The sequence below is a fragment of the Phoca vitulina genome, unplaced genomic scaffold (assembly GCF_004348235.1).
Source record: "Phoca vitulina isolate PV1807 unplaced genomic scaffold, GSC_HSeal_1.0 scaffold38, whole genome shotgun sequence".
In the NCBI taxonomy this organism is placed as follows: Eukaryota; Metazoa; Chordata; class Mammalia; order Carnivora; family Phocidae; genus Phoca; species Phoca vitulina.
Window position 1 is genome coordinate 8,763,195 of NW_022589741.1, and position 12,966 is coordinate 8,776,160.

The 12,966-nt window shown below is 37.6% G+C and overlaps 1 protein-coding gene across 2 annotated transcripts in view; it reads left to right on the top strand.

Annotated features, from left to right (window-relative positions):
* Positions 1 to 12,966, top strand: part of DLAT (dihydrolipoamide S-acetyltransferase) — a 37,085-nt gene that overhangs the window by 18,875 nt on the left and 5,244 nt on the right. The window contains exons 8-14 of one of the 2 annotated variants that reach the window (XM_032427792.1): positions 34 to 101; positions 1,260 to 1,352; positions 1,702 to 1,809; positions 4,479 to 4,594; positions 8,581 to 8,743; positions 9,723 to 9,859; positions 10,478 to 12,942. In XM_032427792.1, coding sequence (XP_032283683.1) covers positions 34 to 101; positions 1,260 to 1,352; positions 1,702 to 1,809; positions 4,479 to 4,594; positions 8,581 to 8,743; positions 9,723 to 9,859; positions 10,478 to 10,607 — 815 coding nt within the window. In that variant the 3' untranslated portion in view covers positions 10,608 to 12,942. Of the gene's footprint in view, positions 1 to 33; positions 102 to 1,259; positions 1,353 to 1,701; positions 1,810 to 4,478; positions 4,595 to 8,580; positions 8,744 to 9,722; positions 9,860 to 10,477; positions 12,943 to 12,966 lie in introns of those variants that run through there. The other variant, XM_032427794.1, reaches the window with a different exon arrangement.

Consider the following 12,966-nt stretch of genomic DNA (forward strand, 5'->3'; position numbering starts at 1 on the left):
CTCTCACATGTGATATTTATGCATCTCTTCCAGGCACAGGACCAGAAGGCAGAATCATCAAGAAGGATATCGACTCTTTTGTGCCTACTAAAGCTGTTCCTGTGAGTTAGATTTGGCGTTTTTGTTTTGTTTTGCTTTTGGTAGTTTGTCCCTGCAAAATGCTCTGTCCAACCTATTAGACACTTTCATACATTACTTATGAATGGAATAGCTTAACCAGAATTGTGGGTTTTTTTGTCTAATTTTACTGGCTAGCAGTATTTAGATATGAATGTGCTGTCACTCAGCATAGAAAAGGAAAGATGATATGCTGCATTGACATGCATTCCTTTTTTTTTTTTTTTCCTTCAGAAGTGGTACTAAATTTTTCCTAACAAATCCTCTCCTTCTAATCCAGGCCCTACTTTTAAATGCACGCTTACAAGTTGTTGACTAGAGTTTGAGTTTTATGTAATTATTCCACACAAGGATTAAATCCATATAGCCAACCAACTTCTATTTGGTGGTTAAAGTGTTAAGATAATTAGCTAAAATTTAGGAAAATGATTTAGTGATTTAGATGTTTGCTTTATTTTTTAAAAGATTTTATTTATTTATTAAAGAGAGTGAGCGTGAGCAGGGAGGAGAGGGAGAAGCAGGCTCCTTGCGAGCACTTAGTGGACTGAGCTACCCAGGCGCCCCTAGATGTTTGTTTTAAAATGAAAGATATGGGGCGCCTGGGTGGCTCAGTCGGTTGAGCGTCTGCCTTCGGCTCAGGTCATGATCCCAGGGTCCTGGGATCGAGCGCCACATCAGGCTCTCTGCTCAGCGGGGAGTCTGCTTCTCCCTCTCCTACCCTCCCTGCTTGTGCTCTCTCTCTGTCAAATAAATAAAATCTTTAAAATAAATAAATAAAATGAAAGATTTATCATTGTTTTTTCTTAACACTGTTCAGAAAAGTGAATTACCCTGTTTTACGTTTATCTCTAATCCTTTTAATTTAAGAATGCTTTGATTGCTTTTCTTGAAGGTAATTTTGCAAATACAAAATTATTTTGACAAATTAATCATTGAACAAAGAAAAATGATACTTAAAACATGATCACAGAATTCTAAATATAAAAATTAAAAACAGACTTCTTACATAAGCACAGTACAAATCTGAGTCCCTTTTGCTCCCTTGGGATAGAAATAGCTATTTTCTGTAAGCCTTTTAATGTTTACTTTGCCATCTGTAAGAGTCACTAGCAGGTACTAAGAGCTTCTGTACTTGCCCATAGGCTCCAGCAGCTGCTGTGCCTGCCGCGGGTCCAGGAGTGGCACCCGTTCCTGCAGGTGTCTTCACAGACGTCCCAATCAGCAACATTCGTCGTGTAAGATTATTACTCTAAATCTGCGACCAAAGCTGTGGGGGGCATCTTTACTCTGATTGTTCAATTGCATCCACAGTTTGAAACGCTAGCAGACACTTTTTTTAGTTGGGAATCTTAGATGACTAGTTTTAAGATGTTTGGTTTGGCCAATTAAATACTTGCGATAAACAAACATTGCTCTGATTAAATACTACTAAAAGGAGCCCAGGTTCTGGTGCATATTCCAGTTCTGGTAATGCTTGAGGTAACCATTACCAGGGAGCAGGGTAAAGGGGCAAACAGAGCCCTGCATTAGGTAAAGTCTCACCTGAGCTTAAGATAAATGATGTTTTAATCTCTTTGATTTCAGGTTATTGCACAGCGGTTAATGCAGTCTAAGCAAACCATACCTCATTATTACCTTTCCATTGATGTAAATATGGGAGAAGTTTTGTTGGTACGGAAAGAACTTAATAAGGTAAAAGGTCTGGAAATTCCAACTCTATAAATTGTAAAATTCTTGTTTTTAACCCCACTAATCATTTACATTTTTACCTATATTTTTTGTTAAATATGTGCATTGATGATGGAAAATGGTGTCCTCTGATTTTATTTTACTTTTTTAAAGAGAGGGAGAGAGGGGTGGGCCAGTGGCACTCAGCATTATACAGGTTATCTATAACCTCTCTGACCTCCTACTTTTCCACTTGCTCACTCTGCTGCAAAACCAATGATTGTCTTCCTGTTCCTCAACATTCCACCTGTATATTCCTACTTTAGTCCCTTTGCACTTGGTGTTCGCTCTGCATGAAATGTTTTTCCTCTAGCATCCACCTGCCTTCCTCCTTTACTGCCTTAAGGATTTGACTCAATATCAGCTTCTCTGGTTTTCCCTAGTCACCTTATTCTAAAATTAAGGGTAGAGGAGTGAGGTGAGTGGTCAGTTTTCCCTTTAGTTCTTCTCTATTTTTCTCTTTATCATTATCTTACATACCATATGTTTCATTTATTTATTATCCACTCCTTTAGAATGTAAGGTCCCTAAGAGTAGAATTTTTACCCATTTTTTTTCACTGCTTTATATCCAGGGCTTTTAGAATTCTATGTCTAGAACAGAGTACTCAAATATTAGATGCATGAATTAATAAAGCAGTTAAGGATTAACAGGTAACTGGCTACAAGAGTTAGAGATGATTGCATGCTTTTATTGGCAAAATGTTACAGCTGTTTTATAATACATTTATTTGAAAATTAGAAATGAAAAATGTATGTCCAGTATATTATTTTATTCATTTAAACAGTTTTATTTAGATATATTTCACATACCATGTACCCATTTAAAATTTATGATTCAATGGCTTTTAGGATATTCAGAGTTCTGTGACCATCACCACAATGAATTTTGGAACATTTTCATCATCCTGAAATGAAAGTATTCTCCCATTAGCCATAGCCCCCACCCCAATCCTCCCAGCCTCCCCAACCCTAGACAGTCACTTACCACCTTTCTGTCTTAGATTTGCCTATTTTGGATATTTCCTATAGGGATAGGGATATCATTGAATCTGTAGATCAATATGGGGAATATTGCCTTCTTAGCATTCCTCCTCCATGAATATGGGGTGTCTTTCCATTTATTTAGGACTTTAATTAATCTTCTCTAAATTCTTTCAATAATTTGTCCAGTTTTTTGAGTATAAGCTTTTGTACTTTTGTTAAATTTATTCGTATGTATTTTGTTCTTTTTAATACTATTATAAATTTCAGAGTGTTCATTGTTACTGTATAGAAATAGCATTGATTTTTGTATATTAATCTTGTATCCTGCAACCTTGTTTTTTATTTAGTGTGTTCCTTAAGATTTTATATATACAAAATCATGTCATCTCTAAATAGTGATAGTTTTGCTTTTTCTTTTCCAATTTGGATGCCTTTTATTTCCTATTCTTGCCCAACTTCTCTGGCTAGCACATCTAGTAAAATGTTGATTAGAAGTGGCAAAGTGGACATCCTTGTCTTGTTCTTGATCTTAAGAGGAAGTAAGTCTTTCACCAGTGAAGTATATGATGATGGTTGTGGAACTTTCGTAGATCTGTTTTATCATCAGGTTCGGGAAGTTCCTTTCTATTCCTAGTTTTTACGAAGTTTTTATTTTGTCAAATGCTTTTTCTGTGTCTATTGAGATGGTCATGTGATTTTTGTCTTTTTTCTATTAGTATTTTATTATATTAATTGACTTTCAGATGTTAAACCAACCTTGCATTCCTGGAACAAATTCCATTTGGTCATGGTGAATAATCCTTTTCATATATTGCTGGATTTGGTTTGCTAGAATTTTTTTGAGGATTTTGGATCTCTATTCTTAAAGAGGTATTTGTCTGTAGTTTTGTTTTTTCTGGGCTGTGTTTTTTGTTTTTTAATTGTGTTATCTTGGTCTGGCTTTAGTATTGGGTTAATACTGACCTCATAGAATGAGTGGGGGAAGTGTTTCCTCTTCTATTTTTTGGAAGATTTTGTGAAGAATTTATATTCTTTAAATGTTTAGCAGAATTCACCATTTGGGGAAGCCATCTGGGTCTAGGCTGTTCTGTGTGGTTAGTTTTTAAATTACCATTCAGTCTCTTTATTACTAGTTGTAGATTGATTCAGGGGTTCTATTCCTTTTTGATTCAGTTTTGGCAGTTCGTGTCTTTCTAGGAATCTTCCATTTCATCTAAATTATCTAATTTATGGGATATAGTTCATAGCATTACCTACAAACCTTCTTATTTCAGTAGGGTCCATAGTAATGTTCTACTTCATTTCTGATTTTAGGAATTTGAGTCTTCTTTTTTTTTTGTCAGTCTAGCTAAACGTTATCATTTTGTTGATCCTTTCAAAGAACCAGCTTTTGGTTTTGTTGAGATAAGTGAAAATGAAGGCATAACATACCGTAACTTAAGGGATGCAGCTAAAGGAGGGCTTAGTAGGAAGCTTATAGCTGAAAAGGCCTACGTTAAAAAAGATGAAAGAACCAACTTTTAGTTTCATTTCATCCTTTACACCTCAGGACATTTGTATTCTTCCCCCACTATCCCCTGCCAGATGACAAGTTTCAGTCTTTGGGAAGAGAGTTTAAGAAACTACAATGATTTCTTGTCTTTGCAGATGTTAGAAGGGAGAAGCAAAATTTCTGTCAATGACTTCATCATAAAAGCTTCAGCTTTGGCATGTTTAAAAGTTCCTGAAGCAAATTCTTCTTGGCTGGACACAGTTATAAGACAGTAAGTAAGATACTGCTGGGGAAAGTATATATCCATCAGCAGTTTTCTTGTGCTATCTCATGTATAACAAGGAGTATAGGGTGTAAGGAGAAATGGGATACAGGGAGGAAGAGGACTTCCATAGGCAAAACAGTTTGAAAACAGGGTAAAACTATTTATGAGATAATGCTAAGTTTAGTTAGTGAAGACTACAAATTCTTTGAGTTTAGAAGAGGGAGGTAAGTTTACAGATGTGAATAAGTTGATAACAACTGTTACAAAGCAGGGTTGAAATGGTTTTTGTTCACCAGTTAGTTCTGCTGAACTTTAATGTGGGCAAATTGAAAACAAAACCAAGAAACATTTGTTAATATTATGGTGGCATGTGACTGGCATGGTACTCAGTGTCTTTCACATGTTTTCTCATTTTAATCCTTATGGCCACCTCATGAACTAGGGGCTTTCACTCCCATTTTACAGATGAAGAAACTGAGGATTCAAGGAGTTAAATAACTTTCCTGAATTAATATGTTAGTGAGTAGCAATTCTGACTCTTGCACTGAGGCTTGTTCTACTATGTAGATTTTTTAATATTATTATTAATTTAATTTCTATTAAAATAGTAGTATATACATTAGAATATTGTTTCATGGCTTATGGTGACCTATGTGAGGTCTTACTTCTAAGAGGCAAATACAACTTTTTTTTTTTAAGATTTTATTTCATTTTGGGACGCCTGGGTGGCTCAGTCGGTTAAGCGTCTGCCTTTGGCTCAGGTCATGATCCCAGGGTCCTTGCTCAGTGGGGAGCCTGCTTCTCCCTCTGCCTGCCACTCCCCCTACTTGTGCTCTCTCTCTCTAACAAATAAATAAAATCTTTAAAAAAAAAAAAGATTTTAGGGGCGCCTGGGTGGCTCAGTCATTACGCGTCTGCCTTCGGCTCAGGTCATGATCCCAGGGTCCTGGGATCGAGCCCTGCATCGGGTTCCCTGCCCCGCGGGAAGCCTGCTTCTCCCTCCCCCACTCCCCCTGCTTGTGTTCCCTCTCTCGCTGTGTCTCTCTCTGTCAAATAAATAAACAAAATCTTAAAAAAAAAAAAAAAAAAGATTTTGTTTCATTTTATTTTATTTTTAGAGAGTCAGCACGAGCAGGGAGGGCAGAGCAAGAGGGAGAGAAGGGGAATCTCAAGCAGGTTCCATGCTCAGTGTGGATCCCAGTGTGGGGCTTGATCTCTCAACCCTGAGATCATGACCTAAGCCAAAATCAAGAGTCGGACGCCTAACTAACTGAGCCACCCAGGCACCCCATCTTCATATTTCTAAATAACATTTTTCTCTTGCCTTTTATGGATTTTTCATTTTCTTTATCAACTGATTTGTTGTACCCTCCATACACACACACACGCACAACAATCCTACCAAAGTGATTATAGCACAAATTTTGGATAAATCAATATTCAGTATTAATATTTTTATGCCTGTGAAAATATTATTTATAACTAAGACATGTAGTATGCTGTGAATACTGGCCAAACTGATCTTAATGGTTGCCTAAGAAGGGCCTATGTACTCATCATCAGTTCTTTCTGAAAGTTTCCAAGAGAACTCTAAACCATTTTCCAGTCTTGTCAAACATAACAGGTAACCTGCTTATTCTAATTTTTTCCTTGGTCACCCCCCTCTTGGAGAACATTTGAAGGTCTTACTATTCCTTATAGACTATATTAGTTTCCTAGAGCTTCTGTATAAATTACCACAAAATTGGTGGCTTAAAACAAAAATTTATTCTTAGTTCTGAAGGCCTGAAGTCCAACAGCAAGGTGTTAGCCAGGCTGCACAGCCTCCATAGGCTCTAGAGGAGAATCTTCCCTTGCTTTTTCCAGTTTTGATGGGTCCAGGCATTCGTTGGCTTGTGGCTACATAACTCCAAACTCACATGGCCCTTCTCTCTTCTGTCTCTTACAAGGACACTTGGCATTGGATTTAGAGCCCACCCAGATAACCCAGGATGATTTCATCTCAAAATCCTGATTAACCTGCAAAGGTTTTTTTTTTTTTTTAATTTGACAGCATGCACAGCAGGGGGAGCGGGAGAGAAAGAAGCAGGCTCCCCGCTGAGCAGGGAGCCCAATGCAGGGCTTGATCCCAGGACCCTGGGATCATGACCTGAGCCAAAGACAGACGCTTAACCCACTGAGCCACCCAGGCGCCCCTGCAAAGATCTTTTTATTAAATAAGGTCACATTGATAGATTCTGGGATTAAGACAAAGAACTATCTTTTAGAGAGCTGTTATGAACATCTGTGTACAATTCTCTGTGTTGACTTGTTTTTATTTTTCTTGGGTTGAAGTAGAATTACTGGGTCATAGGGTAAATTAATATTTAACCTTCTAAGAGTATCTGAAGAAAACACTTCTTTGATGAGCAGATTAAGGTTACAGGCCAGGTTCTGTGAATTGTTCGTTAGTTCCTACCAAATGCCCTTCATTCATTTGTTTATATAGCCATTCAGCAAATATTGAACATGTACTATCTGCTATATTCCGTGGTGAGCAAGATAAGAAACACCATGCTTACTCTCTTAGGAGGAAGATTTTGGAGTGACAGGATAATTATAAGAAAGCAGTATTGGGGGCGCCTGGGTGGCTCAGTCAGTTAAGCGGCTGCCTTGGGCTCGGGTCGTGATCCCAGGGTGCTGGGATCGAGTCCCACATCGGGCTCCCTGCTCAGTGGGGAGCCTGCTTCTCCCTCTGCCTCTGCCTGCCGCTCCCCCTGCTTGTACGCTCCTTCCCTCTGACAAATAAATAAAAGTCTTTAAGAAAGAAAAAGAAAGCAGTATTTGCTGTGATACCTTGGCCATAGCCCAGCTGTGGTAGCTGCTAAGGGGTCACACATTATTATTCGACCAGGTCCTTGTGTTTGCAAGTGACAGTCCCACTGCCCCTGGTCAGCTTGGGCACATTGAGGGATTTGGTACCCATAATATTCTAAAGCTTGAGCCTAGAAATAGCTGGAGTTCTTCTTCATGTGAGGTTTTAATTTTTTCTCAACTGTAGAGAACACTTCGGCAGGGGCCCTAACACAAACCCCAAGGAGGCTGTGGATACAATTTAAGAGTTTGGGAACTTGGATGAGGGGGAAAAATCATTCCTTTCCACTAACCTCTAACTGAAATTTGGCATTTCCTCCTCCTATAAATGTAGAGAACAAATCAAAGAGGTATTATTAACAGTACTTGTACTGGTGACCAATAAAAATCACTTATTTTCTTATCAGATTGTAGTTGTTGCAGGTGTCTTTTAAAAGAGTGTTTTTTTGCTTATCACTACATCAAAATTTTAGCAGTTATTAGACCTCTTGCCAGATCTTGTTACTGAGTTAATACATATATCACAATTTTGAATTTCAATATAGTTGTTTTTTTATTTAGTTGTATTTGTTTTGTTTGTGGTAATTGAGTATTTTATGTTCTGTGTTAAAAATACATATTCTGAGAAGGGACCCAGATGCAAAGGTACCCATGGCATAACACAGATTAGGAATCCTACTTTCATGTTCTGAGACACTACCGCCCTACATCCTGAGCTCTCCTATTTCTCCCACAACACAGTCCTCTCCCTCCACTCTTCCTTCCATCTGCTTAGACTCTGCCTGCAGACTCCACTCCTCACAGTCCACTTCATCTCAAAATTCAAGAAGTTCGTTTTGTGTAATTCTCACTGAGTGCCGGGCCTTTTCCACCTGTACCCATGTGTCAGTCAAGGTAGGTGCAAGGCAGTTAGAGCACATGTGAAACCAACCTACTGACACATTTCTTGTTCATTTTTAAAAAGTCCAAGTTAAGAAGAGGGCATAGCAAAATGTAAAAACCAGGAAAGATATCCCTCTGGCTGAAAAGTAGCCCAAACTGAGGTAAATGTCAATATTCTTGCTTAACCTGACACATAAGCTCTTAATAAATATTGTGATGATCACTGAAATTTCCTTCTCTTTTTTCTTTTGAAATAGAAACCATGTTGTGGATATCAGTGTTGCAGTCAGTACTCCTGCAGGGCTCATTACACCTATCGTATTTAATGCACATATAAAAGGACTGGAAGCCATTGCTAATGATGTTGTTTCTTTAGCAACCAAAGCACGAGAGGGTAAATTACAGCCTCATGAGTTCCAGGTAAGGTATTATTTATTTCCCTTCTGAATGTTAAGAATTATGTTATGTTTAAGGGTGGCATAATGCTGGGTACCTGGGTGGCTCAGTCGGTTAAGTGTCTTGGGCTAAGGTCATGATCCTGGTGTCCTGGGATAGAGCCCCGCATCGGGCTCCCTGCTCAGCGGGGAGTCTGCTTCTCCCTCTCCATCTGCCCCTCTCCACTACTCGTGCTCTCTCTCTCTTTCTCTCTCTCAAATAAATAAAATCTTAAAAAAAAAAAAGGGTGGCATAATGCTTTTATTGCATTTTTCACCTTTGATTCTGCCTTATATTCTTACACAAGTCCCTGAAAACACAGAAAAGGTGAATACCCTATCAAAATCTGAAAAGACATTTTCCAGCAGTTTGCAAAACTTATGACTTACGTTCATACTTGTAATGGTTATATATTTTCATTAAAGTGTATTCCATTAAGGCCTGCCTTTTTTTCCCCCTTTCAGCTTTTTTGATTTATAAATATCAAATAAGAATTGTATATATTCAGAATATATAGCTTTGATGTTTTGCTATATGTATTGTGAGATACATTGTGAGATGATCATAGTTAAGCTAAGTCACATCTGTCACTTCATGCTGTTTTCCTTTCCTTTTCTAATTTTTTTTTATGGTAGTTCAGAGGCCTTTTTTTTTTTTTTTAAGATTTTTTATTTATTCATTTGAGACACAGAGATAGAGAGAGATGAGCAGGGAGAGAGGCAGAGGCCGAGGGAAAAGCAGGCTCCTCGCTGAGCCAGGAGCCCGATGTGGGGCTTGATCCCAGGACCCTGAGATCATGACCCGAGCCGAAGGCAGGCACTTAACCATCTGAGCCACCCAGGCGCCCCTCAGAGGCCTTTCTTAAAGATTATCTTAAGGTCTTTCCACAGAACATTTGTCTTTTTTTTCTGGCTTATGTTGACAAGCAATTAACATGATCTATTTTTAATCTCTTTTCCTCTAGGGTGGCACTTTCACAATCTCCAATTTAGGAATGTTTGGAATTAAGAACTTCTCTGCTATTATTAACCCACCTCAAGCATGTATTTTGGCAATTGGTGCTTCAGAGGATAGACTGGTTCCGGCAGATAATGAAAAAGGGTAAGTACCAAAATAAAGAAGGAGTTGTAAGTTCATTTTCATTACATAATACCTGTTTGTTTTTTGGTGGTGGTTGTGGTGTGTTTTTGTTTGTTTTTACATTATACCTGTGTTTGAGTCTCAGTTTTATAATTATTGTCATGGCCTATTGGAGCTTCAGGTAGAGTCAGGCATAAGTGTAGAATGCAGTTTCTCAGGGCAGCAACTCTTCTTTTACTAAATGCAGTTAATCCTATTTGAAAGGGGAAGCTTTATTTACTATAGGTGAGGGGTGAGCATACTTTTCCTTGGAGCCAGGTTGTAAATATTTTAGGCTTTCTGAGTCATGGTCTCTGTTGCAAATACTCTGACATTGTAGTGAGAAAGCAGACATAGGCAATACATAAATGAATTCCAGAAAACCTGCATTTGACGGGATTTGGCCTGTCGGCTGTAGTTTGCCAGCCCATGCTCCAGATGGCTGGTCTGTCAATCTAGAGGGTGAGGCAGAGGTGTATAGTACATTAAGAGTAGGTGGAAAATAATATAACCTGGTTGGAGTTGGCATTTGGGTTGGTTACTGGCTAAAAACTAGTGATTGCTTTCAGAATACCTAATAATGTTTTTATCTTTTTCTAGATTTGATGTGGCTAGCATGATGTCTGTTACACTCAGTTGTGATCATCGGGTTGTGGATGGAGCAGTTGGAGCCCAGTGGCTTGCTGAGTTTAGAAAGTACCTTGAAAAACCTATCACCATGTTGTTATAATTAACCCAAGAATTTCTAGACTCTCCCAGGTCACAGTGATTCATTCTTACCAAGATATAAATATGTTATTACACAGGTGGTTCTTTTTATTTTAAAGTTAACCAGTTATTTTTGAGTCTGTCCAGATAAATTATTTGTAATGGGCATCACTGAATTTTTTAAATGCCAATTACACCCACATACTGTACACATTTAATGAACACCAGATTTTGAGCTGTGTATTCCTAGTCAAGGGAACATGTGGCCTGGCCCTTTGGTGATAAGTACTTCCATTGGGAAATGTAGAGGTAGAATTCTGGTTCCCTATTGAAACAGATATATAAAGGTAATCTGGATGAAACCTTGAGGTTTTGAAATTTAATTGCCTCATATGTTTTGCTCATATTTGAGGGAAAGAGAAGTCACGGAAAGAGAGAAGTCCGTTCTCTTAGAGAAAGGGTTTGAATTGAAGCTTGATTTTGGAATTTAACCCTAATTTAAATTTTTCTGTGACATGATCTTGGTTTATCATGGATGGGAAGGGTAGAGAACTTCAAGGAAAATAAGTGAAATTTTAAAAGTTAACTTTTTCTTAGACTTCTTCAACCAGCTGTCCTTTATTTTTCTATGAATCCCGAAATGGTTGTTTTTGCCTCTTGAGATGAAGATTATATAAACGAGCTACTTGGTATAAATGAGAATTTGTGTGGGTATTTATTTAAACAACTTACATACATAATTTTGAGAGCAGAATTTAAAATTACCTCCAAATAAAAGAATATGTTTATAGAATTTAACAAAAAGTAGAAATTATTCCTCGAAGATTAATTGGTGGTTATTTGCAAATGAACTTAATTATCAGAATCTGTTACTCATATAACTTTGGAAAACCGTATCAAGGAACTGTGGAATAAGTGTACATATGTAAAATATGGTTTCTAGTGAGATGTGTGCCAAAGTCCATTTATCACCAAATCCTGTCTGAAAGGAAGAGGGGGAGATAGACATTGGTAAGCAGTTGGGAATGCTAAAAGATTAGAAGCGAAGTGGTCATTTCTACTTGGATAAAGTAAAAAATGTTCAGTGTGTACAAAGAAAGTGTTCTGTGTTTTTCCACCCGATGTTGTCTCATGTACAATAAGAAAGTCCTAAAATCCTATTGGAAAGAAAAAAAATAGTTTAGGTTGCTTGCTGCCTTATCAGCCTAAATATTTTTTTCCATTTTGTTATAGTTTGCCTTTCTTAGGGGAGGGGGAGTAGAGGAGGTGATACTCGGGATAATAAAAATGAATTTGGAATATTGTCACAATTCCAGACTTTCTATTAATGTGTTTAAATAAATTATTTGGAATTGTTTATGACTATTTAAAATAAATCTAACCACTGTTTCTGTGTATGTATGTGGAGCAGTCCCCTGAAATTCAGGTCTTTCGGTGTTGAATCTGTTTCTAAATGTTCTTTATTACATGGTGCAGAAGTGACACTGCATATATTCCAGAATATTTTCCCTTGCTGTATTATGAAAACAGTACATTAAATTAATTTTTCAGTAATTAGTAATGTTAGCTTGAATTGAAGATTATGAAGAAGGAACAAGTTTATCGCAAGGGACCATCAGTATGAGCCACATCTGGTTCAGATACATGAAACTTCAAAGATAATTCATTCTTAGCAAATGCTTATGGCTCTGTCTGTTGTTCCCTTGAAAGAATAATAAAAGGTTGTCTTCTAATAAAAATTATTCTGAGTTAAAAATTAACCTGAGGTATAATCTAAATTATAAATCTAAATGGATTCAGTCTATTTCTCTTACCAGAACTGAAAGAAAAAAAGTTAAAAATTTTGGTTGAAATTATTTAAAAATTAAACTGTTTTCGGTGTGTCTTGTCTAATTTTTGATCTGTTGGTAATTATTTTTCACATTAAACTAAAGCCAGAGATAGCTATATACGTGTACACTCTTAATACAAATGCATTTGAAGCGTGTAGAATTAGTAAAATAAAGAACTGAGTTTAGGAGGATATAATCTAACACTTTAAGCTCAAGGAGTTACTGAAGCACCTCATGGTCGAGTGTGCCACAAAGCAAGATGAAAGCGTAATCTGGCCGTATTAGATATTTTACACCAATCCCGAGGTTTGTGAGTGAAGTTATGGTATCCAAGGCATCGTCTGAAAAAGGAGTTAACTAGCCTGAGATCATATGAATGTGTTCCAAGGATACTCCTTACCTAGTAATGCACAAACCCTGGAATACATGGGAAAATAATCACCCAAGTTTGTAGGGCCACCTGGGAGGCTCAGTTGATTGAGTGTCTGACTCTTGGTTTCAGCTCAGGTCATGATCTCCAAGTGGTGAGATTGAGCCCTGCATTGAGGG